This window comes from Monodelphis domestica, chromosome 8 (assembly GCF_027887165.1).
Source record: "Monodelphis domestica isolate mMonDom1 chromosome 8, mMonDom1.pri, whole genome shotgun sequence".
Taxonomy (NCBI): Eukaryota; Metazoa; Chordata; class Mammalia; order Didelphimorphia; family Didelphidae; genus Monodelphis; species Monodelphis domestica.
The window spans coordinates 37,654,267-37,681,661 of record NC_077234.1 but is presented as its reverse complement, the minus strand read 5'-3'; the positions used below and the strand labels follow the sequence as shown (position 1 = coordinate 37,681,661).

Sequence of the window (27,395 nt, the reverse complement as noted above, 5' to 3'; positions counted from 1 at the left end):
AACACATTATCTATATCATATTACTTGTTCTCTTGGGAAGGGGAAAGGGAAGTATGGAGGGAGAGAATATGCATCATATGCCAGGCAATTATCATTAAAATTGTATTTATGTGTAATCTAGAGAAAATGCAATTAAAAAAAGAAAAAAAATCAGTTTCCCACACATTGCAAGATTTGATTTAAGGAATTCTACAAAACTATATCCAAAGAAAAACTCTGCTTTGAAAGTGAGGCTAAACACTAGAGCAATAATTCTTAACTCTGTGTGTGTGTGAGAGAGAGAGAGAGAGAGAGAGAGAGAGAGGGATTAACTACAGCAGTCTGTTGAAGCCTACGTATTCCTCAGAATGACATTTTAAATTCATAAGATAAAAACATAGGATTTCCCCCACAACAAATTATATTGAAACATATTTATTGAAATACATTAAAAAACCCTAAATATTTACAGACACCTGTGGAGGGATTTCAGGGTAAGGTCTAGAAGTCAGCAAAGTAAACTGGGGTAGGAGTGGGGAGAGTTGGAGATAGTGAAGGTGCGGAAAGGAGGGGAGACAAAAACAAAAGGAAAATGCAGTGCTTAGTACTTTAATGATCTAAAACTTATGCTGTAATAAATACAAGGAAATCTTTGTATACCAAGTCCAAAGACACTGACACTTGTTCTCAACGCTATTGGCATAGTTCTAGATCTTATAAAAGGTGTATGTGGCATCCTCCTGGCAGAAGAAAGGATAGGGACCCTTGTCAGTTCTAAGATCTCATTTGTGCAGACTTGGACATTCATTTATGAGACAAGAATGAAGTTATTTTTGACTTAAGATAAGCTCCGGAATCTAGAGGCAGAGGAGGATAAAGGATTTTTACAATATCTATTCCAATCTCTTTTTCTTTTCCTCTTACAGATGAAAATATAGGTCACTTTTAATAGTACTCCCATTCATTCTCTCTCTCCATTCAACATATTTTTTACTTCTTGCTTGGCCCTTTTGCCCTCTATCATTTTTAATACTTTTTAACAGAAATTTTATTTTTTAACACTGCTATTCATACACCTCACATTTTTATTTCCAATTCCTCTTATTACCCACCTTTATTCTAGTTTAATCCAAAAAGAGAAAGAAACATGTAAAAAATAAAACATTTTAGTATGACATTTAAAGGAGGGGAACAAAAGGTATATGAAAAGCCAGGCAGCTAAATAATATCTTAGGAATTGAGATTTTATGAATCCTAATCTTATCGTCCCTGCTTAATGTTCCACACGCCTGCTCCATGTCTCATCACTGTGCATTTTCACAAGTACATTAATGCACTATAGATGGAGGTATAGATTAGTCCAGCCTTTCTAGAACACAATTTGGAACTATGCCAAAAAGTCATTAAACCCTAAGTAATATTACTAATTGGCCCAAACCACAAAGAGATCAAAGAAAGAACAAAAGGAAGTAATAAGTATAAAACTATTTATAGCAGCAATTTTCATAGTAGCAAATAACTTAAAATTAAGGGAGTGCTTATCTATTGGCATCTATCTAAAAATTGGCATCTATCTATCCAAATAAATGATAGCATGTCAATATAATGTAGGATATTATTTAACTTAAAAAATCACAATGAAAGGTAGAGTTTCATAAAAAACATGAGATATATTTTTTAAATGATGCTCACTGAAGTTAGGAGAAACAGGACCAGAGAATATATAACTACATTAGAAAGATGAGAAACTGAATCATTACCATTGCAAATTATACTTGTGGAGAACTGATAATTAAGTTTACTATACGTTTTTTGATTTGAGAGGTGATGAACTCAAGATAAATAACTTTTTTTCATAATCAATGTGGGATTTTTTGTTGTTCTTTTAGGTTTTTTTGTTTGTTTTTTATTTGAACACACATACAATTAAAAGGAATTTTTATCTTCCTTTTTGTTTTTGCAAATAGCATATTTGGAGAGCAAAGGGAGATAGAAGGATAATTATAGAGTAAAAAAAAGGAGAAACCATTGAGGCATCATTTTCAAAAATCAAGAAAAAAGAACAGAAGGCAAGAAAAAAGCTCAAACAAGCAGAATTAATTTTTTAAAACTCCCAGGTGAAAAATAAATTTTAGAAGCAATAAAATATACTAGTTAATCTTCTTATATACTTTAAAAGAAAAGGAAGATATAAATAATAGTTATAGCTTTAAGTACAATTTTTTCTGTACTACTATGTATTATTTGCTTTTTGTTAAGTTTAGAATGAAAAAAAGGCTTTAAAAATAAAGTTTCTACATCTTATGACTGAGTCAGTGATGAATCCTTAAGTTGCAAATATATAGTTCAAAGCCAGGTCCTTACCATAGTTTCTAGCAATAGTAGGATTTGTCAGGGCTTAGACCAAGTTATCACAAGCATTGAATCTTACCAGAATGAGACAGAAAATCTGACCATTTAATAATCAGTTTTTTAAAAAAATTATTCATTTTTTTTCATTAATAACCCTTCTGCTTCACTACTGATAAGTGACAAGTGATAAGTACTAAGTATAATGTACTTAGTATGTACTAAGATAATTTACTAAATATATTTTCATCCCTTGTGTGTGGGGGGGTTGCCTTCTAATAATTTTCTCAAGCTCCCTTTATGTAACCAAAAATCAAAAATATTTTATTTTTCCCCAGAAAAATAAATAAACTTAGAGGAAGATTAAATGGGAAGGAAGCTATTCAAGTTATTTTTATTTCATTTTACATTTTTAAACCCAAACAATAGACTGGAACAGATCCTGCTGAGTTAAAGATTAGTTAGTTTAGTGAAATTTGCCAAATCCTAGTCTACATCATAAAAAATAATATTTCAATTATAAAACTAATTACACCTTGTTGTTAAATTGTTAAGCAGTCAGTGAGATTCTGTTTTGGTACATGCTTTGCACTGTTTCTTACTGACTCATAAAGCAGGTGTTTCAGCAGGTGTTACCTCTGGGGCAACCACATCATTTGACTGCCATACAGAGCTTAGTATCTCTCCATGGTCTATTATTTTTAGCAACCCATGACAGGTATAGACACTGCCATCCAAACTCTCAAGAGGGTGAACGATGAGGCATATATCCCCACATTCACTTAGAGGCAGAAAGAAGGAAAAAATGGAAGGTAAAAAAAAGACATCATTGAAGCAAGTACACATTAGGTGGTATTGTAGAAAAATTGGCTTGTTCTTGCATTAGTTGCAGGTCCCTACTCTACCCACTACAGCCCGAATAACGTTGGACAAGTGACTTAACCTCCCTAAAGCTCATTTTTTCTAAAACGTAAAATGGAATTGGGGAAGTATAGCAAAGTGTTGAACTTTGAGCTCTAAGGTTCACACTGATGTGAAGATTCCATGATAAAGGCCAGTTTCAGAGGAATTGCATACTATAGAGATACCCTCAAAGCTAAGATTTAGATCCTACTGTTTAAAAACAGGTCATAACTGGGCTGAATCTCCTTCTCTCTTTTTTTCATCAAATTGTACTCTACCCCCCAAATCAAATCCTTTACTTTTTCTCTTCAAATCTGATTCCTTCTAGCCTGTTAACACATGTGCCCAATTGTTTTATAATTGTGAAAAATCCTCAATCCTAAAAATACCTACCCTCTTAAGATAGGCTTCTATATCATTCCTCTCTTTCAGAGCCATTTTTGGGGGAGAAAAAAGTTGTCTTTTAATTTCTACCACTTTCTATTCTCTGATTTACTTTAAAAAATACAATCTGATTTCTGATCTCATCACTCAATTGAAACTGTCCTCTCCACAACTACCACTGATCTCTTGATTGCCATACCAGTTCTTAATTCATCATAATTGACTCCTGGGAAGCACCTGACACAGTTGGTTTAACTCTTCTTAATGTTCTACTCTCTAGATTTTTGTCATACTGCTCTCTCATGTTTGCTCTCCAACCTAGCCTTCTCCAGCTGTGTTCTGCCTTTTCCTTCTACTTTCCTGAATCATCAGCCACATGCCACTCTTTGACTCTGGTTTCCTAAGCCTCTTTTCCCTGGGCCTTTTAGTTTTATTTCTTGACCTGCGTTCCCTTGGTAATCTCATGAGCTTCTTTGGGTCCATTCACCCTCTTTAGACAGCTGATTCCTATACATTCAGCCCCAGGCTTTCTCATGAGCTCCAGACCTAAATCACTAACTGAAAATAAAATATTTCCAAATGGATATTACATAAGTCTCTCATTTTCAATAAGACTATAGCAGAAGTCATTATCTTTTCCCCAAAATCATCTTCCTATCAAGTACACTAATGTCTTTCTTGTCAACTAGGAACACAATCTGGGAATCATTCACTACATCCAATTTCATGGCCAAGTCTTGTTGGTTCTACCTCCATGAATTCTGTTCTAGGATCCCTTTCTCTCCACCCACCATCCTAGGTCAGGCTCTCATTAACTCTCATGGAGGTTATCATAATAGCATCCTAATTAGTACAGACATTCTAATGACATCCTCAACCCAGCTTTGGAATTGATATTTTAAAACCTGAGGTTCCAAATCACTGCTCTGTGTGAAAAGTTCCCTTGTCTATCGCTTCTCTGTAATAATACGTAAATTGCTCTAACTGCCATTTAAAGCCCTTATTCTGTGAAACGGAATTCTTTATTCTCTTTGTCTATTTTGAGTTAATCAAGCCATCAAGTAAGAGAATTCACAAGTCACTTAGCCAGCTCCATCCTTTTATCTTAATCAGTCAGAAACTTGTGAATCCTTTGATAAGAGTTTGCACCCTCAGACAGGAAGTGACATGAAAAAGGACTATAAAAAGTCTGGAACTTCCTGTCCCTTTCACTTCTCCTTTGGTCTTCTACTTTGGAGGACTGCTCCTGGGGACTTCTTTTGGTTGCTCCTTGGAACTTCTGGCTTGGAGAGATTCCTGCCTTGGTGGCTCTGCGAGGAGAGGAGACCCTCTCTGATTGTTGGCACTTTGGTGGGTCACTCCCTTCAGCATGAGTTCTATGGAGAGACTTTTCCTTGGATCCTTCATTGGCTTGCTGATGAATGGTTCAAACTTCCACGTGGAGATTGGAACTTTGTCTGGGAGGGAGCTGAATTTCATCAGATCAGCACTTGGAGTAGGCTGGGCAACTCCTTGCTTCTTTACCTCCTACATTTCATACTTCAATTTCTCTTCCTTGTTATAAATAAAAGCTGCCAACAGTTTTTTTTTTTCTGGCTCACAGATAATATTTTGAATTCGGCGACCACAACATTGAATTTATAACTCTCTTACTTAGTCAAAACCCCCATTTAACCCTTACACTTCCATGTTCCTCCCTTCACATAATCTATAATGAAGCCAAATTGGTCTTGCTGCTCCTTCTTTCTATTTATGATGATGCCTCTGAATGGGGCATCCTGCATCTCTGAGATGTACCCCTTCCTCACCTCCACCTCTTAGATTTCCTAGTTTTCTTCCCAGCTCAGCTTCTACAATAGTTTTTTTTTTCCCTAATCCCTTCCAATCCCAGCTTCTAGTGCTTCCAGAATGAAATTACCATGTATTTGCATGGCATAGATTTGTATTTACTTCTGAGTTAATTTGATCCCTTCAGATAGAAGGTAAGGTCCTTGAAGACACAGGTAAAGGCAACTCCTTACTTCTTTCCCTCCTACATTTCATACTTCAATTTCTCTTCCTTGTTAAGGTAAGGTTAGGTTAAGATAAGGTCTTGAAGACAGAGAATGTTTCATTTTTATCTTGGTATTCTAAGAACCTAACAAAAGAGCAGGTACTTTGAAGAAAGTGACTAAAGTGACTAAAAGATTAGTGAATCCTTGTATATGAATCTATAATAATACCATTGTTTTTCTAGTTATCAGGCAAATTAATTCTGGTTCTAAAAAGGAATTCTCACCAACACCTCCCACTATCCAGCCCTCACAAACTTCGCATCTTACATTAGAATGAGCCTGTCCTTGGGTATGAAGCACCTCAATACATGGCTTTGCACTTGATAGAGTTTTCAGTGCATGTTCATCCTCCCGGGCACTAACACATGGTTCTTCTATGATAATAGCTCTTTTAAAGAGTTTATTTTTCAATCTTAACTGAAAATTTTAGGATCAAGTGGCTGTTGATAGGCAAGACAAAATGAGAAAACATTTATCATACAGCATACATCTCTCAAATGAAATTGCATTAGACTGAAATTTACAATAGCAGCAGTTTGAAGCAAATGCAATAACAGTTTTAAGTAGCATTACAAGATTTATTTTTACATGTTTAAAATTCAAAAACTCATTGGGGAATTCTAGAAATGGAGAATGTTTCATTTAGGAAAACTCTACAGTGTTTTGTTTCAACACTAAACTGTAAACAGCTGTGTTAGGAGTAGCTAACATGCATATGCTCTTTGGATTTTACATTTAAAGAGAGGCAGTCCTCAATTATACAGGGTAATAAAGAAAATAATTCTGTAGATAATCCATAACAAAAGGAAACCTCCAAATAACTTATATAGCTATCCATACATGTGCACACTTATTGTGACATCTAGTTCTCCCATATTTGTTTATTTTTTCATTCTTCAAACTTGTTCTGAACACCGCCAGGAAATAGAATATGTGCTGAAAGGGAGAAGGGGACATGAAGTAGACAGGATCATTTTCAGTCTCAGTAGAAGCTCACATTTTTGGAATGTAAGAGCCTTAGGCTGTGGAGCTTGATTTGGGTGGGACCTGAAGTCACCTCTCACACTGTGAGAGGAAACAGGCTGGGGACATTAAATTGCTCCCTCAAAGTCAAACAGGTATTAAGAGTCACTGGTGGGATGTCGATGGAGTAGAAAATATAGTATAAGCTAGCATCACCTTCTCATGAAAATGAATGGAGTGGATTCGAGCCAAACTGGAGAAGCAACTCTTGGCAGACAGGATGAGGAGGGTGGGGAGCTGGAGAGAGATATAAATATAGACATAGAGGGTGAAGAATTTAGCCCTGATAGAAACATGGTGGAAAGGCTAGAGACATAAACTAGGATGTTGACATTTTGGTTTATAGGTCCCAGTGCTAGATATAGAAATAGCACAAAGTGGATCTGAGGATCTGGATGCTAGTGGGAGTCTTTACTTATGTTTAACAACAGAACAATGCAAAGCTACTATTCAATAATGTGGCAAATTTGAATATTTTTTCCCTTCAGAAAAAATTCAGCTATATAAAATCTGCATTAAACTTCAGGACTAAAAGGTCAAAATAGCAAAAGCTAAAAAAACACAAACTTTATGCAAAGCTTTTAGTCTCTTTTAATATATGATGATAGATATGCATGTACATAATATACAAATAAACTGAACTCTTTAAATGAATATATTTTAAGTTGAAAACCAAAACAATTATTATGCATAATTCAGACAGCACAACATAGAAAGCCATTCTCATTCACTTCGTGTGTATTACAGTCAAATGTACCATATATACACACAACACATACTATACATATTTAGTGTGTATGTGTTTATGTATATGTATATAAAATATGTATGTACATATAAGTTTCCGACAATTAGCATGAAGTCAATCTTTGAACTCTGAATATGAAGTCATTTTTATTTCCTTTATCACAATGGTACCCCAATTTCTTTAAAAGAAAATCACACTGATAATCCATGTCAACAGAATGAGGTTTTATTGAATTGAGCTGTTACATTTCAGCATTTTCAAATGGATACCAGTTTCCATCAGTGCTTCCTGAGAATTCCTCATGAACTAATTTACATTTCTCTGCCACCAAGATAGGAATCCTATTACCAGGGACCTTATCTTAAGTAAAGGGGACTCAGTCCTCATAGCAATGGCATTTTGCTATTTACATATGAAGTCTGACAAATAGGTTGTTTCATATCTTGGTTTACTTAGCTTCTTTTCTGTCTGAAGATGGATTTGTACTCTGAAGAGAAGCTATAGAGAAACTAAACATATCTTTACTATAATGGGTTCTGCAACAGAAGAGACATACTGCACAAAATTAAGTGTTATATATGTACATATATTTAAATAAATAAGGCACATATTACATATGGATAAACTAAAAAATAACTGCCACAGATATATAATGTATATGCATGTTTATGTACATATCTATGTATATGTGTAAATATGGATATATACACACAGATGTATATGTACATGTTTATAGTGTATCTTAATCTATATATCTGTGTATATATGTATGCACAGACACATGCAATATGTTCCAAAAACTTTAGTTCAGTTTTATTCTTTAATAACCACAGGTATGAAAGCATGAAATTCATGAAAATAAATTTGCAAGATTATTTAACATTTTGATTTTTTAAATTGAAATTCAACATAATCACCATCTTGTGTTATACTTTTTTCTAGTCGATTTTTGAACTTTGTAATAGCTTTCGTGGACTACTGTTCAATGTCTGAGGAGGCTGAATCTATAAATTTAGCCTTAAGATCATCCCAAAGGATGAACTGTTGATGGTACCCAACAAGAAAAAGGTCTGAAAATAGATCAGATGGTAAAATAGGAGGACTTCTCCTACTGAACCACCAGTCTGAAAAAGTCATCCAGAAATTGATGCACGCGTAATGTATCACGACTTCTCCATCTTATCAAAATTAAACCTTTGACTAAGTGTAAAAGAAATTTAAATACTTAAACCTTGCATTATCTTTCCTTTGAAGCATTTACACTTCTTAAATGACTAAATTGGATACACGTATATACAAATGTAAGCATCTTCCCTTCCTCCACACCCAGCCTTTCCTCTTCCTTCCTTTCCTATTATCATCAAAACCAGGGCTATCCTCCCAGATACTCAGACTCATCCCCAGATGTTTTCTTAAACTCCTCATCCTCATGCCCAGTATCTGATCTGTAAGTCCCCTCGGTTCTATGTTCATAACATCTTTTGTAGACTCTTCTCTACTCTCCACTGCCACCCTCTTGCTGCAGGTCCTCATTATACATCTTGTCACAGTCCATTGCATGGTCTTCTTGCTCCCTGTCTCTCTGCCTTCTGGTCCACTCAGCTGTCAAACTGACCTTCCTAGAGTGTAGGTCTGACCGTGTGACCCTTGTTCTATAAATCCAGTGACTTGCTATCCACTTTCAGGATTAAATCTAACATACCTTGTTTAGCGTTTAAATCCATCACAACTCAACTCCCTTTTGCCTTTCCAGTCCTATAACACCATTCTCTTTCCCTACCCCACCAACACACACACACACACACACACACACACACACACTCTACACTTGCAGGGGTGCCCATACATGCTGGGATCCAGTGACAGTGGTCTCAAGAAGACACTCCGTCTCCTTACTTCATGCATGTGATTGGCTATCCTCAGTGCCTAGAATAATCTCCTTCCTCATCTATTCCTCCTGATTTCTCTGGTTTTACTAAAAAAAAAAACAGCTACAAGAAACTTTTCCCCAATTACCTTTAAAGAGAGTGCTTTCCCCTGTTTATTAACTCCAGTTTATCCTGTATATCTTATTTGTATATAAATATTTGTTTGCATATAGTCTCTTCCATTAGACAGAGTAGGGAGAGTTGTTTTTGGTCTGCTTTTGCATCTTTTTGTATGCCCAGGATTTAGCACTGTACCTGGCACGTAGTAGGTATTATAATAAACTGCATAAATAACAGGAATGGTATTTTTAAGTTTACAAATTGCTTTACATTATTTTATGTCATTGGTGCCTCATAGCAATCCAATGAGTTTGGTACTAATTTCATTTTCATCCTTTTACAAACAAGGAAACTGAGAAGAGAGGCTTTCCAAGGTTCATACATTTAGGAAGTATCAGAGGCAAGATTCTTCCTGACTCCAACTCCAGGTTATAATTAATAAAAAAGGCACATATTCGAGGAAATTAATAGCCTTATGTGTTGAAATCATTTATTTCCATTTACAGCAAACATTTCAAGCTTAGAGAATCTGTCTAGTGTGTTATAGTAGGGTCAAACTCAAATAAAAACAGGGGTCATTAATCCATACAGAAGGATCCCTTTGGGCTGCATATTGACTTAGTTTTAAAATGTAATATTCCCTATGTTTTCTTGTAATTTTTTGCTAAATATTTCTCAATTCATTTTACTCTGTTTAGGAAACACTTGGAGTATTGTGGGACACAGGGGACCTATCAGCTGTGTGTTTTACACCTCTGGTATACTGGTTAGAGAGGTGTTCTTGAAATCAGGAAGACCTAATTAAAATCTTGCCTCTGATCTTAGTACTGTGATCCTGGGCAAGCCATGTTTTCTTATCACTCTAGATAAATCACCTTAAAATAAACATTAACTTAAAAAATATTCCTTTTGTGTTGTATTATGGCTAAAAATCACGGAATGATCATTAATTCTAGAAAATTAAAATTAAAAATTGCACAAAGGTCAATAGAGAAGTGCACAGTGCTCATGATGCAGCTGTAATTTGTAACCAAAGTAGATATAAAGGATGTCATAAGAAAAAAGGTAGGCTGGTTATGGAGTAAATACAAGAGATAACTGATGGACAACATAACAGATGTGTTTATAGGTAACCACAAAATGTCAAAAGACATAAAGGAAGTATTCTAGCACATTTGGTGGACCCCATCTCCACATCTTCATGAATGTATAACAAAATAAATCCATCCTAACTGTGATGACTGGAATAGTACTTGGGAAGCTGAAGCAACCTGAACTGATACTAAATGTATCTCATAGGACATAAAAGTATATTAAATAGCACCAAATTACTGTTGATCAATAACCATAAGGAAGTGTTCTACAAGTTATTAATCAAACAGTCAAAAACATTTATTAAGCTGCATTTATATGCTGTGCACTGAGAATATAAAGATAAAAATGTCCTTAAGAAGTTTGCATGCTTTCAAGAAGACATGTACCCATACAACTATTTAGGAAATACTTATAAAGTAGAGAAAAGGTAGGTTTGGGTTACGAAAGGTACTGACAGTTTGGAAGACCAAGAAAGATTACCGTTACAAGCTTATGTCTGAGAAGAGCTTGGAAAGAAGCAAGTGACAACAATTATACAATATTAAATAAATCATGAAATAAATCTCCACATCTTAAATGGGAAACTTTACATTACTGAAACCATTTTTTCCAAAGCAGAAGAGATAATTTAAGAGCCTAGTATTTCAATCTAAATTCACTTTTAATTTATTAGATTAGATAAGTCAGTCATGTAGAGTGAATTAAAACTGATGGATACACTAAATTTATTGCAGGACAAAGATATTAAAAGAATTAGTGGATTGCTTCAAACATATCAGATATATTCTCTAAAGAAGATTTTTGGGAAGTTATGAAATAGACAGATTCACATAGATCAAAGGGGTCTGATGGAGTTATGACCTGTACTAGGGAGGAAGCAGTCCCATATAAATGAAGCTATAAATCCATCAAAGCATGCAATTTATGATGAACAAATGACTTCCTGAAAAACTGTTCAACAAAGAGGCATTCTTTAAATAGTTCTATAAATAATACTAAATACTATTTTTCCCTTTGGAAATTGTAAATGAAACTGATTGTGAATAGTGAGGAGCTAAGAAAAAGACCAATTCTTTTCCATTTGAATGCCAAGGTATTCCATGTTGCAACTATTCAACACTGCACTGATAAAACCAAGCAAATATTTCTATGTTCCACTCCTCTTGTCATGCAACAGTTCAGAATTGTCTCAGTTGATTTAGCGCCAATTTGAGTCAGTCTTTAGACATTTGTCCAAGTAACTGGACCAAGAATACCTAGTGAAGCCTTGTCACAATTGACAGGGTTATTCTTCATTCTTTTCAATATGTTTGGGTGGCAGAAGTGATGTTAACAGACAGTAGATAAATAGTCCAGAGACCCACTGAATTGTAGCACAGAATATTAAATAAACCTCATAGTATGAGATATTTCACTACAATATGAACCACCAAGAGGAACGCTCTAGGATGTCAAATTACAGTGAGTAGAGATGGAGACCAAAAGGCTCTACCTTCATATTCACAAAATCAATTGTTGCCTTTAGTATATGATTATAGAAGGATTATACTCTTGAATAGACAAAAGTTCTCAGTTCTCAGGCCTGATATATCTCCTCCTGTAAATTAATGAAATAGTATTCTGACTTCTGAATCCATCTCAGTTGAGTATAGTTAGCTTTAATGTGTTTCCTCAAACTTAATAAAAACTTGATAAAATTCCATTTCTGAACTAATCAGATCAAGACTCTGGACCATGGTGATCTCACCGATTGTGAAAAAGCTTACCTCGTTGTCTGAAAAAATAACAAAATGAGTTAATAATTTGAGGGTAAGCTCTGGTCCACAGCTCAAAATTCTAGAAACAACTACAGATTTCCACAAAAACAACAGAAAATAATGCTTCTTTCATAAGAGGATCTACCAGCCCTAACTCTCAATTGCCTCAGCATGCATATATTATCCTATCCCTTCTTCTTCTCCCAATTCTAAATTTCATTTAACATATAAGAGTATGCTTGCAACTCCATTAATATAACAACAGCTGAAATGAAGAATCTTACTCATTTCATTCAAATTTAATGACAGACAGGACAACATAAAAATAACAACAATTTCTATTATAATTGGTCTAAGAATGATTGTCACAAGATTCATATCTGAATTAAGGAAAACATTTCCCTCTTGTTATGAGATCATCAATGGAAAAATTAAATCATGAAAATATTGACTAGATCATAAGCAAATTTAACAATTTCTTAAGAAACTTTTCCCCCCAGAGTTTTACAGGTTAATGCCAAATAGTTGTTGTTTTCAATCAAAATCATGTCATTTGGTCAAACAATGTAGAATTTCTATACTTTTCAAAACACACCAGTTTTTGGAAAGAGGGTTAAAGGCTATTGACCAACTCACCAATACTGGGATAACCAGGTGTAGAAGGATCTCCTCCAGGATTCAAGGAAACCATGAAGGAGCTGTGGCTGAGGTTGCTGGTCTTTGGTAAATCGCAGGGATCAACATAAAGAAGAACACCTCCAAACCCAGCTCTTTCCAACAGCGAAAGCTAATGAGGGAGATGAGAACAATAATGCAAAAATGTGACTACTTAGAACACCTTTAAATGGGTGAAGAATAAATGAGGTAAAAAAATAAATGAGATGTAAAGAGTACTATATTCATAAATTTTAATAGAATTATATTCTCCTAGGATATCTGAAAGTGAAGGAAACCTACTCATCTTTTATTCAAGGGACCTCAAGTACAAAAGTACACACTTTGGACTGGTTAGAGCCTGCCTCCCTCCTCTCAAATGATATTGAAGATCATTTTATGCTCTGCCCAGTCAAGAATGTGATATAGTATCCAAAAATAATCTCATCTTGGATTACATGAACAGAAGCATAATGTCCAGAGAAAGGAAGAATGTGTTCCTGCTGTATTCTGTTCTGGTCAAGCCACAACTGTGACATACTGAAGTGCATCCAGAGAAAGATGTTCTCCAAATTTCTCCCTATTAAAATCATCCCTTTCAAATCCTACTTCAAACACTACCTTCTTTTAAGAAGAATCCCTCCCCAAAGCATCAATCTCAGACGCCTCTTAGATATTTCCTACAGGATGTCCATGTTTCCTATTTCATTGTCAGGGACATAGAATGTCTATGATTTCTATGGCCTTTTCACGGACTACATGACTTTCTGTTAAATTCTAAACTATTTAATCCTTGAGAGTGGAGGCAGTGTCATTGTTTATCAGTGAACCCCCATATCTATCCCAATGTAAAAATAATAGTAATGTAACTCCTAATTTTTGTTGAATTCAATTGAAATAGAAGCAATTACACAGTGATGAAACATGTGACAAGTGAGAAGTCTCTCAAGGTTAATTTAAATTCACTAATTAACTCTCTTGTTTCCATCATTCAACCAGTTCCAAATCCATCTAAGTTTTCCAAATCCAGCTTACACTTGCATATTTGGGGCAAGAGGTTTATCTATTATCCAATAATAGAAAACCATTATATATAATATTATATATATATAATATATAATAAAATAATAAAAATCCAAAAATAGAAAAAATAATAGAAAACAGGTCAGAGTTTGCCCTGGTCAGATCAATAAGGATCCCTTATTTAGAGCTGGAAGGGTACTCAGAAGCATGGATGACAACTCTGTTATTTTAAAGATGAGGAAACCGAGACAAAAGAAGGTAAATGACATGCTCAGGATCAAACCAGTGTCTGATGCAAGATTCACACCCAAGTCTTCCAGACTCCAAGTCTAGCACTCTATCCATTATGCCACCTAGCTGACATACGTGTGAGATATTCAATAATTTAGAGGCACTTAATGGAAAGAACGACACTGATTGAATAAAACTAATTTTTGACACAACTTGCTTATCTACCTAAAAATAGAACTTCTCATAGAATCCTCCCATCCCACCTTTCTCATCCTTTGTAGGACAATCCACTATAAGGATAATAATACTGTGTTCCCTGGGTGATACTGAGGAAAACACTTTGTAAAGTATAAAATGAAATGGAAGCACATGTTACTCTTATTGATTCCATTCATGGAGAACATGGCTTTTGAAAAATCAAGGTCTTTCAATGTATCCTTTATTGCTGGCAATCATTTTATGCTTCATTACACACCTTATTAATTTGCTTATTACAAAGGTAAGTAGCACCAAATTTGGTTCTGCTTCTTGGTTCTCCAATGGGTCTGCTTTAAAGCATTTTGCATAGTAAATGCTTTAGAACCAGCACTGAGATGCAAGCACTAGGGCAGGCAGTGGCTTACTTCTCAGAGGACCATCCCTTTAATCCCCAGATTCAAGTAGGAGCTTTGTATAATTGTAGCAATGTATACAAGATTGGAGGTGGAATCTTCATGGCGATGAGAGTAGTATAGTGAGGAGAGAGAGTTTTAAAACCAGAAAGATCTGCGCTCAAATTTTCCCTCTGACATTCTTTCTGTGAGATCCTGACAAAATTACATAATGACTTGCAGTTCTGGGCAATTCTGTAGGACTATATATACTGATATGAATCAATAAAGAGAGTTTCCTAAGTTAATAAAACCAGAGTCCATCCTCTATTTCTATCACAGAGTTGTTTATATGCCCATGCATACAAAGTATTGGAAATTTTAATACAATTTGTCCATCCTTCTAGGAAAGAACAAATTTAGATTTTACTTTATATTTTATTTTTGTAAAAAATATAATCCATTTTGGTTGAAAAAATTTCTATATCTTTGCTTCAAAGATTATAATTTTTTTATTTTGTTTCCCCCTCTCCTTGAACTATACATTGGTATAATTTTCCCATAATTGTTTTCTCTCCCTCCTTCCCATCCCTATACCTTCCCCAAGATGGCAGGTAATATGATAAAGGTTATACATGTATTACTATGCAATACATATTTCCCTTTCCATCGTGTTGTAAAAGAAGACACATGTTACTTATAGAAAAAAAATATATAATTTAGAGCAAATTTCATGAAGGAAATAAAAATGGCATGTTTCAATCTGCATTAAGATTTTGTCAGTTCCTTCTCTACTAGTGCGTAGCCTTTTTCATCCAAAGATTATTTCATTCAATTAATCTAAAACTGAGCAGTATTAGCTTGGTAAAAGATGAGTAGCCTCACATGGCCTTCTCAGGTCCATTTCTGACCTTTGGGCACAGTAAAGAATCATATAAAAGAAGCAGATTTGAATACGGTCATGTTTTTGGTCGAACAGCTGATGTCTCCTTTATTTATCAGCTGGTCAACTTGGGTTAGTGACAAGAACTGATATGTGGGAAAAGCTGGACTTCCCTAACTACTAGCATGAATAGTTGGGCAAATAGCTAGCCAGGGGTGATGGAATGAAATATTCACTGGTCCATGCCAGGCCTTGACATGAAGGTTGCCTGAGGAGAAGGCAAATTTAATACCACAATGCAACAATCTTTCCTAGGATGGTTCTGATGCAGGAAGCAAATGGTTCAGTCTATATCGAGTTTGGCTATTTTTTATTTCACTTTTTCCTCCCCCCCTCCCCCTCCCCTTCCCCCTCCCCCTCCCTCTCTCTCTCTCTCTCTCTCTATATATATATATATATATATATATATACATATATATACACATATATATATATAAAAACATATATCCCATCAGTTTCCTGACATTATTTCATCATCCATAACATCTATCCATCTAGCCCCTTCCTTCTATTCTATTCATACTGCTACATTCAAGCCCTCATCGCTTCTATTCTAGATAACTGGAACAGCTTCTAAATTTCTTTCCCTAATTATTTAAGTCTCTCCCCACTTTAGCCTATCCTACACTCAATTATCAATTTTTTCCCTTATGTATAGATCCGATCATGTGACTCTTTTATTCAATAAAATCCAGTGTCTTCCCATCACTTCTAGTATAAAATACAAACTACTTTATTTCATTTCTAAAGTCCTTCAAAGCCTGGCCTCAGAGTAATTTTCCACACTCATTGAGAAATACTCTCCCTCTTCCACACTGTTAAGGAGCAAACTGACCATATCTTTGCATTGATTGTCTTCCACCTCTACCTCACAGAATACCTTTATGCCTCCAAGATGCTATTCTATGACCACCTTCTATATGAAACCCTTCTTCATTTCCTCAACTACTATTTCCTTCCCTCCCAACCTTGTATTTCACTACTTTGAATTTGTAATTATTCTCATTATGTTTATTTTTAAAATAATCAGTACATTGATTTTTATTAGACTGTAAACTCCTTAAGGGCAGAAACCATCTCATTTATTTATTGTTTCTTTCATTCATCAATTGAATAACTACTTAACATCTGGCTTGTGCAAGGCACTAAACAAGAACAACTGTAAATTTGCCTTCAAAGAGCTTGCTACAATCATCAGTGAATTTCCCTTACACTCTAGCAGTGTTTTGTACATAGTAGGAGTTATGGTTGTGGAATTAAATTCTTTTGTTCTTGAATAATCAATAAACAAATATCAATATTCAAGTAGAATTTAATACTTTGTGCACCCTAAATATCAGCATATGTGATTGTGTGTGTGGGGGGGATGTATACACATCTGTGTATAAGAATATTTCTGTGCTTGAGTGGATCTAAGAAAGGCAGTGATTTGGTATAAGAGGTAGAAGGAACATTATTTTCTAATCCCAACTCTACAACTAACTAGTTAGTGATAAAAGGCAAGCAACTTTACCTCCTTGGGACTTAAGTTCTTCACTTAAAAAAGGTATGGGGGAAATGTGGCTAACACAGCTAAAATATGTGACTAAACATTGTTTAATCCAGAATGTAAGCTTTGGATAACACTGACCCTCCAAGTGATCTGGAGAGCCATGTAAGGAATGAGGAGGTCCTTCCCAGGTCTTGCTTTTGGTCTACCTTGGTCTTGGGTCCACCTAAAAAGTTTGGGTTTTGGTTTTGCCTAAATTTTATGAAATGTTTATACTTATTTGCAGATACATTTATCAAGTGAGCCCTTTTCTAAACACTACCTACATGCTGGCCAACCAGTTGTTTGTTCTTATACCTTGGATTGAAATCTCTATAACATAAAACTCTCAAAGGATAGAAGAAGGAGCCATACTTCTTTCTGGATCTTTCCTCTGCTGAACTGACTTTAAAAAAATTCTTCCTAAAACCTTTTAAAGTTTTGATAAAAGGCATGTACTTGCCTACTAGCTGTTTTGTCCCCCCCCCCCCCCCCAGCCCTATATTCTATCAACAATTGGCATAGGCATTGTATGCCCAGAAACTCAGGCAAACTATTATCAGGGAAATTCCTTTGCTCCCTTTACATCCTCCTGTAACATCTGATAACTCCTATAAGACCCTGAGAGGATTATCCTCCTTAGATTTTCCTGAAGATTTGAGATGGACTGAGAGATGCACCTCCAGGCTACACCTCACCTCAATACCTCCAGGCTGTATCTCAGACATCCATCTGTTCCCTAAACTAGGTCATCCCCTATGTCTCCAGACAGACCCTGGTCAGATGACCAAACGCCCCACCAAATGAGGGTTTTCAACTCTAGATTCACATCCTCACCACGACATAGCATCATGTCCTCACTATTGTAAAGAGTATATAATCCCTAGAATGGATGTCTTCTGGGGGACAGCTTTTCTATCCATGCTGTCCTCCCAAAGAGCAGCCTTCCATCTTACTGTTCCACCTGTACTATCCTCCTGGCCATTCTCAACATTACTTTCTAAATTAATAAATTTTTCTTTTTATTTTTAAGTTAAGTTTTGGAGTCTTGCATTCTTTCAATTCTTCCTGAACCCCAGGGGTTCACCTCTGCACCCCACAACACAATGAGAGTTCATCTATTAAACTGGGGAAACAAGGAACTCTAGGAACTACTAATTTATCAGTAATCAATCAGCAAGTATTGGTACATATAAAGGATGAAGAAATAAGCCAAAGAATATCCAACAGCCAAAAAATATAGGTTGGGTTAAATTTTAAATTTATATTTGATAGAAGGCCAAGGGAAATACTAATTTGATTTTAGAAAGATTTCAATTAGCATTGGCTTAAGTTTAAATACACATACTGTATATCTATATTACTCAAAGGAAATAGGACCTAGATTATCAGGAAAACTCATCTATTCCAATAAGCATCTAAAAGTTTGAGGTTGTTCTGGTTTTTTCTTTTCATCCCTAGCATTTGACACATTTTACCTATCCATTTATTTACTTATCTATCATCTACCAACCTACTTATTTACATATCTTCCTTGTATCTATTCATTAATCTATTCATCCAACTATCTATCAATGCATCTATTCATATTTTGGAGGGCAGAGTTCTAGATGTATTATTTCAACAATGAAAGCAAATCTTTTGAAGTAACTCCATTTACCAAAGAGATTGGCAGCTGCTTTGTAACTTATAGGTTCATAGAGTTGTTTATGGGCATTGAGAAATAAGTGACAGTCCCAGGGTCAGACTTCCAACATTTGTGTGATTAGGGACTAGAACCCAGCTCTTCCTGAATCTGAGGCTGCCTCTCACCTAGCACATGATTAATAAATGCTTATTGAATAATTAAATATTCATAATGATCAATTTCCTGAAGGTTCTAGATAGTCATCAACCATGTAGCTACCAAAGTGGTTTCCTAAAGTACCCATCCTGCCGTCATCAAAATTTTATTATTACTTCTGGATTAAATACAAACTCAATAAATGTTCATTGATTATGATTTAAAGTCCTTCACGATCTGATGCCAGCTTACCTACCTGAACACACATTGTCCCCCTTCATACGATCTATAGTCCAGACAAACTAGTCTTCTTGCTATCCCTGATACATGACACTCCATCCCAGGGATCTGCTTTGGCTACTCCCCATACCTATGATGTACTCCCTTCTCTGTTCTATCCCTTATAATACTTGTTACCTTCAAAGCTTCATTCAAATGCCATCTTCTATAGGAAAGCCTTTCCTGGTTGCTCCATCTGATGCCTCCCACTCCTAACTTATCTAGTATTTTATTTTTTTTTGGTATATACTTATCTATCAATCATCTCTCCAGATAGAATATAAATTCCTTAAGGGAAAAATGCTTCTTTTGTTTGTTAATTTTTGTGACCTCACCACTGGCACAGTATATGGCACTTACTTAATAAACATTTGCTGACTCATTTATTGATCAAGCAAAAATTTGGTATAATGTATTTCATTTATATGTCCCCTTTTCTAATTCTTTATGTGTGTGTGTGTGTGTGTGTGTGTGTGTGTGTGTGTGTGTGTGTGTATGGTAAAAGGAAAATAGAAAACATTTTAAGTGGCCAGGAAACTTTAGGATGGCCACTTTCATCCTTTGATATTGCTTTCAGAAAGAAAAATGGCAAGCAAAAATCTGATACCATAATCTTTTCTTCTTAGGATAGGCAAACTAACATGAATACCAATGTTCAGTTTGAAAGGATGAGAGAAGTCATTTATGTCTACATTTTTTAAAAATGACTATTCTCCAAGTCACATGACTTCAACAATAACGTGGCAAAAATCCATTTTGACTTTGTCAGTTTCTGCAACTAGATTCAACATCTAATCAGCCTGCTCTATTCCCATTCCAAATGTCTAGGGGCGTAGTTCAAATGCTTCTTGTGCTGAAGTGGTGGCCCACAAGACTGCTGCATTCACTGATGCCTCCCTATCTCACCCATCAACCCTGGGTACTGTATTAAGTAACACAGAATGCCAGGGAGAGAACTATATTCATGACCAAGTTCACAGAAATGATGGACAGCAAGAAGCCTTTGCTGCACATCTCGAAACGACTTCCTATTCTAATGAATAGCATAACTGAACACTGTACAAACAAGACAGAAAATAGAGCAAGGAAAGAAAAATTGAAAAAGGAGGAAACATTAAGACAACTGATTTTGTAATTGACAGTTTCTTCTCATGAAGGTTCAACAAGGTGGAAAATGTACTTGATGCTCTCTCATAAAAAGATGAGTGATTCCCTGATTAGATAAAGGCTATTTCATTTGGATACATCTGCACCTATTAGCACAATAATATTTAAGCCCCCATCCTTTCTTTTCAAGGTATTTAGAGAAGCTTCTGAATATGACAATGGCTATCAGATAGAGTTAAATGTGCATTGTTATTTCTCCTTCCCTTCCTATTGTATACATTTTGCTCAGATTGTGATAGTAGGCTTATTTGAAAGAGAAAGCAATTTGTTAGAGCACAGAAGCTTTAATAAATGGAAATTTCTACAACAGAACATTGTGAGATGTTTAAATATTAACCAGACATATTGCTCATTCCCTCCACTAGATTTCAGAAACTTAATACAAATTAAGTGCACACTTTATTGCTAGATCTTGCTTACCAGGGCTAAGAAATCCACAATGTTCAATTCTAATTAAAAATGAAATTGAACTGTAATTCCCTGGAAACAAAGGCTGATCAGACTCAATAAGCTTTACTTAATTTATTTCAGAAACAAAATAATTGAATTGCTTCTAGTCAAGGACAAAAAAATGCTTACACTGTTAGAGGAGTCTGTGGCCCCAAATCTTTTACATTTCTATTGTATTCTCAAATTGTCACAATAGATGATTTCTTTGCAAAGTTAGTTATAAGAGACTCAGTCTTGAATCAGCACTCAGCAGTTTTTAAAAATACAAAGAGCAAGAAGAAAAAGTCATTCTGAAGAACATGGCTATGCTGTATGTATGCCAGTAGAAGAAAGAAGATCACCAAAATTTTTTCTCACCTCATAGCATATAGGTAGGAAGTTTCACAAATTTCCTTTTTTTTGAAAAAATACTACTTAGAATATTAGGACTGGGAGAGACTAGGAATTATTCATTCAACCTCAGCATTTTACAGATGTGAAAAGGTTGTGACTTTTACCCAAAATCACATAGCTAGGTATGGTGACACTTACAATATGACTCCTGATCTCCTAATTGACAGGTTGGTTTGAGAGTAGGCTAAAGATCTTAGGCATACAGAGATATATCCCATTGGAATGTAAATGCATCTTTCCTATGTTCTTCTTGTTCACTCCTATCAGTGTTGTCTGACTCTTCTTGACTTCATTAAGGGTTTTCTTGGCAAACATATTGGAATGGTTTGCAATTTCCCTTTCCATCTAGCTTTATAAAAGAGGAAACTGAGGCTAGCTAGTAAGTTTCTAAGACCAGATATCAAATCAGGTCTTCTATATTTCAGGCCTTGTGCTCTAAGCTATCTACCTATCTGCCCTAATCTTTTAAGTCCAAATCTTATCACTTTTTTCCCTAAGGGAAAAGAGTAATTACTAAAGAATGATGAATGATGAAAATAAAAGTCTTATTTTTAATTTTTTTCCTTTTCCCTTCTCTTTTTGTTATACAAATTAAACTTGAAGCAGATCTGGATATTCACAACAGAAATTAAATTGTCTAATCTTTAGGAGGCAACTCAAAAAATAGAAAAGTCAATGAATGCTGTTCTGTATGATCAATTAATCAATCAATAATCATTTCATTAAGCTTATTATGTTGGGTGCTGAAGATACAATTAAATGAAGATTTAATCCCTGATCTCAAGGATCCTCCATTCTTTTACAAGACAATATATCCATGTATTAAAAAACAGACAAAACCAAATAGGTTGGTTTATTTGGATTCCTGTAAATAATGAAGCCAAGGAAGCCATGGCATTATTCAAATTCACAGTGCATATTTCCATTAAGCTGGAACCAATGACCATACTTTACATAATTATAACTTCATAGAGGGTGAATTTGAATATATGCAACCACCTCACAGGGTTCATTTTTCTACCTAATAGACTCAAAACAAAATCACTAAATAAGAAAAAAGATATACTTTTTTGTATCTTAGTCTCCTCAAGGAAGTTGCTTCTCTATATGTGTTTGCTGAAATAAATTATTTTATCCCTGAACATTCAGAGAACAAATAAATGTTCTTTGGTGGATTGAGTTAAATGTTTGATTTCATGCCCTGCCTATCTGTGGGTATGTTGTATGGTCAAAGTGGAGTTGGTGGCTCTGACATTGACGATCCCTGAGGTTTTGAACAAATCTTCCTTCCTGTGCCTTAGTTTCCTTAACTGCACATTTAAGGGAGGATACTCCATGATTCCTAAGAATCTTTTCAGCTCCCGATTCTAATACCATATGTTTTTTTTAATCATGTGAAAGGCCAGGCAAGTCAGAGTCTCAATTACTAGACCTGGGCATATTTTGGAAAAGAATCAACCATAAAGTTGACTCATCTCAAAAAGGAGAAGACAGTGAAGGGTTAGTCTTGGAGGATTGAAATCATCCACCATAAGAAGGTAAATCATCCTCTTTCGTGTAATTGATAGTACAACAGACAGAATCAGAAGACATGAATCCTGATTAGTAAAAGTCTGACCCTGAGCAAGGTGCTCATCCCTTACTTAGGATGAATTTTCTCAACTATAAAAGAAGGATCGTCACATCTGAATTATCTAGCACACAAGTTGTGAGATTCCAACGTGGAAGTGCTCTGTCACCCTGAAAGTGAGATGTACCTGTCAGCTTTGGCTACGTGGGCTTTTAGTTCCTGAAGGGTGGTTTTATCATTGTGTTAGTGTCATCAATAGGGTCTCAGAGTAGACATAGCTATGGAGTCCCACCATTGTGTACCCATATATAATAGTGTTATGGGGTTCAGATGTGTACCCCTGGGGTTTGGGAAGGATACCTTTTGCAAGAATGCAAGATTCCAAAACTTAGCTTAAAAACAAAAAGAGAAATATATTAATTTTTGAGGTAATGTTGAGAGTGGCCAGGAGGATAGCAAGGTGCAACAGCAAGATGGGAAGCAGTTCCTTGGGAGGACAGCATGAAAGGAAAGGCTGTTCCCCATGAGGACAGCATGGATGGAAAAGCTGAGTCCCCTCCTCCCCCCATGCCATCAATTCTGGGGATTTTATACTCTTTACAACTCTTTACAACAGATGCTGTGTCATGGTGTGGACAGGACTCTAGAGAGGTAAACCCTCAGGCATTCAGTCAGGGGTTTGGTTATCTGACTGGGGTCTGCCTGGAGACATAGGGAATGACCCTCAGAAAGATTCCTTAGTTTTAGGGAACAGACAGATGTCTGAGATACAGCATGATAGAATCGAGGTGTAGCCTGGAGGTGCATCTCTGTCCATCTTAAATCTAAAGGAGGATCAAAAGAGGACAATCATGTCAGAGTCCTATAGGGGTCATTGGATGTCTTAGGCTAGGAGTCATGAGGATGAAAGGGAGCAAAGGAATTTTCCTGATAATAGTTTGCCTGAGCTTCTGGAGGTACAGTGCCCATGTCAATAGCACTTAGTATAATGGGGATAGATGTGACAGAAAGGACTTGGCTTTAGGAATCAAACAACTGGGGTTCTATACCCAGCTCTGCTTTAAAAACCACATATAAATTTGTCCTTTCTATGCCTTAGTTTCCTCATTGGATTCTTGGTGACCTCAGGATCATTGAGTTAGAACTTGCTTCAGAGATATAGCAGTGTGGTGACTGGATCTGGGCTCAGAGAATCTGGAGTTATATCTTTCTTCTGCCTTTCAAACAACACCTGTGTGACCATGAACAAGTCAACCAATTTTCTCATCACGAAAGGGTCATTTGTTTGTTTTTATATTTTATTAATTTTTAAGTATTTTTCCATAGTTATTTGATTCCTTTTCTCTCCCTCCTCTCTTCCCTCCCAGATCAGACAAGCAATTCCACTGGATTATCACTTCCACGTGTATTATCATTTGACACCAATAGGAAAGTATTTATCCACTCAAAAATCCAAGTAGACCTACTCATGCCTGACTGAAAACTCAAAGCATCTCCTAGAACGGATCATCCAGTCTTCAATTCAAGAGCGCAAGTGGTGGCAGATATATTGAAAGAAACAACTCCTTGCATTTTTTGATAGTCCTCATCATTAGTGCGTGTCTTCTAGGTAACCAGGTGGTTCAGGGGATAAAATGCTGCAGTCAGAGTCAGAAAGGTCAGAGTTCACCTACAATCTCACTTTACTAGATGTGAAACCACAGACTAGATGCTTAAGCTCTCTTATCTTCACCTGAAAAATGAGGATAATAGCATCCATTTCCTAGAGCTATTGTGTGTTATGAGCTTTGCCATAGCTAGCTATTAATGAGTGATAATTATTATTATTGTTAATCTTATCATTATTAATCACAATCTGCCATTTCAAGAGTGAATACACACTGATCCTTGTTTGGTCCTTTAAGGCCAAGCCAAACAAGTCCAAATGCCTTTTTCCATGAGAATCCTCCAAATTCTTCATGCCCCAGTTGTCTTACATTGACAGAATATGGATCCAGGGAAGGCACTTATATAAAAGTGCTTTGACAAGTTCAAAGGACTACACAAATGGATATCAAGAGATCTGAGGAGATGTTATTAAAAACCTTCCCAATAGCCTATTAGATGATGGAGAAGCTTTTCATGAGCATCAAATCTCAGAATGGGATAGCACTATCTAAATGAGGGCCACAATCTATCTAAAGTGTACCACAGAACTAGCTACAAAAGGAAAAAGAAGTAGAAAAAGAATTTGATGATCAGCCTGGTGGTCCAGAGGACGGAGCACTGGACCTGGTGTCAGGAAGATGAGAGTTCAAATCTGGCTTCAGATACTTACTAGCTGTCACTCTAGACAAATCACTTGATCTCTCAGTGTTCTCCATTGTAAAATAGTGCTGACAATGGGATATACCTCCCTAAGTTTCTTACAGTGATCTAACTTGATCGCATCTGTAAAGACATTTGCACAGTGCCTGGCATACAGCAGGAAGTATATCAATGCTAGCTATTATCCTAATCATTAATAAGCCCAGCAGTCTCAAAACCGGGAGCTGGCTCTGACCCAAAGAGAGGGGTGACATTAGCTATTCTAATGGTAGAAAGATGGATCGATTCCCACCCCTCTCTGCCATAGTGGAGCCTAGGGCTTGTCTTCCACCCGAGCACACCCAACATTTCCCCTGTAAACCTTAAAATTTCTTAGACATATGAATGTTGGAAATTTCCCCATTGGGAAATTTCATACTTGAAAAAATTCCCTACTAATAGTAAGAACTCTATTGGAATATGAAACTCCTTGGCATGGGAGGATCCTTCTCCTCCCTACTTAAGACTACTTTAGGACAGAAACCTTTTGCTAAACAATGGAAAGGGCTTTGACCTATGCTTAAGCATAAAACAGGAAGTTCTTTGAGTCATGATTGATTTTAGAATTGATACAATAGAGATACTTGGAATGACAGAACCAGGTCTTGGAAACTACAAGCTCCACCCTACTCAGAGTAACAGGATTTAGGAAGGGCTGCAGCAAAGATCAAGATTTAATTATTTGAGAATATGACCTTCAACAGACATGTGCAAAGGAGACAGACCTCTGGGCGGTCCTGGGTTAAGCTAGAGCCACCATTGGCACAGGGGAGACATCGACAGTGATTGGTAGATGTGAGAACTGAGGGGAGGGAACTTAGATTGTTTGCTTAAAGACAGCAGGGTCTGAGGACTGAAGGACGAGGAGGTTTTTGCTCTGAAGGAGGCTGAGAGGAGAGAGGTCCTGGAGGGAGAGCTCCTAGAGAGGTCTTGAAGGAGGCTGTGGAAGGAGAACTCAGGAGGAGTCAAGAGGAGAATTCTCTGGAAACATTTCTTGAAAGGAGGCTCTCTTGAAGGTGGAGCTTGAGGTTGGCATGAGAAGCCTTACCTAGAGAGATCTTGGGTGAGTGATAAAACCAACTGACTGATTTATCTCTTAGGACTAAGGTCTAGGCCTTATTGGCTTGAGGCCCTTCATTCTTATTCCTTTCTTACTTTCTCTCTTTTTCTATTGATTAATCAGTGTATTATAAATTAAATTTCTCTATAAAATCCAGTTGGCTTGGGCATATTCATAAATTGGGAATATATTCCCTAGTGACCATCTTATATTTATATAAAACCAAGACACAGTAGAAAACATATTTCAGCGGTCATAATTGTTATATATTTCCCTTGCTCCCAAACATTTTAATTATCACAGTTTATGGCTCCTACTCTCTTATCTACAACTATTTAACGCTCAAAACTATTTTAAATCTAACACCCCCAACACTCCCCCTCACCAGCTCCAGCTGCAACACCAGCCCATGACTTCCCTCTCCTGCCTCAATAAAGAGCATCAACAAGCATTTAAGAGAGGACTTTGCGAGTACCATGGCAACATCTGGGCAGGTGCCATTGGTAAAACCCTCATCCCCATCTCCACCTCACACGTATCCAATGTACGCACTTCCAGCCACACGCCTCCATCCTTCTGTAGCTACTTCAGGAGTCTCTCACAGGTGGAACTCAGCTCTTCATGGCAATGAGTGCGGAATAAAAGCCGCCTCTCTCCATCCCCACCCCTGTTTCTGTCCTGGGTTAGATAGAATGAGCCACAGAGTAGTACATGGCTTGTCTGTACATAACTGTTTTCATGCGCCTTCCTCATTAGACTCAGAGATCTTGAGAGCAGTGCCTGGATGAGTTGGGTTTGTTTTTATATCTCTAATAGTTAACCCACACCTGGCCCTCAGAAGATACCTAATAAATGCTTGTTTACTAACAGACAAGAGTATATGTGATATGTAAGTAATGGAACATGCATGTAAAAGGGAATATGCATATTTAAAGGCAGGGGCACACAGTGAAAACTGTTTGGACAGCAAAGGTACAAAATAGGATATTCCATGGGGTAGGTGAGTCATAGAGGCTCTCCATCAGCCCCTATAGAGAGATGTTACAAATGGACAGTGAGCTAAGCCAAGCTGGAAATGATCAGGAGTAAGAAAGCAGG

At 36.3% G+C, this 27,395-nt stretch overlaps 1 protein-coding gene across 8 annotated transcripts in view; it reads right to left on the bottom strand.

Annotated features, from left to right (window-relative positions):
• NAALADL2 (N-acetylated alpha-linked acidic dipeptidase like 2) overlaps positions 1-27,395 on the bottom strand; it is a 1,419,153-nt gene that overhangs the window by 453,731 nt on the left and 938,027 nt on the right. For all 8 annotated transcript variants that reach the window (XM_056808005.1, XM_016424651.2, XM_016424653.2 and 5 more), the window contains one exon: positions 12,917-13,067. In XM_056808005.1, coding sequence (XP_056663983.1) covers positions 12,917-13,067 — 151 coding nt within the window. The remainder of the gene's footprint in view (positions 1-12,916; positions 13,068-27,395) is intronic.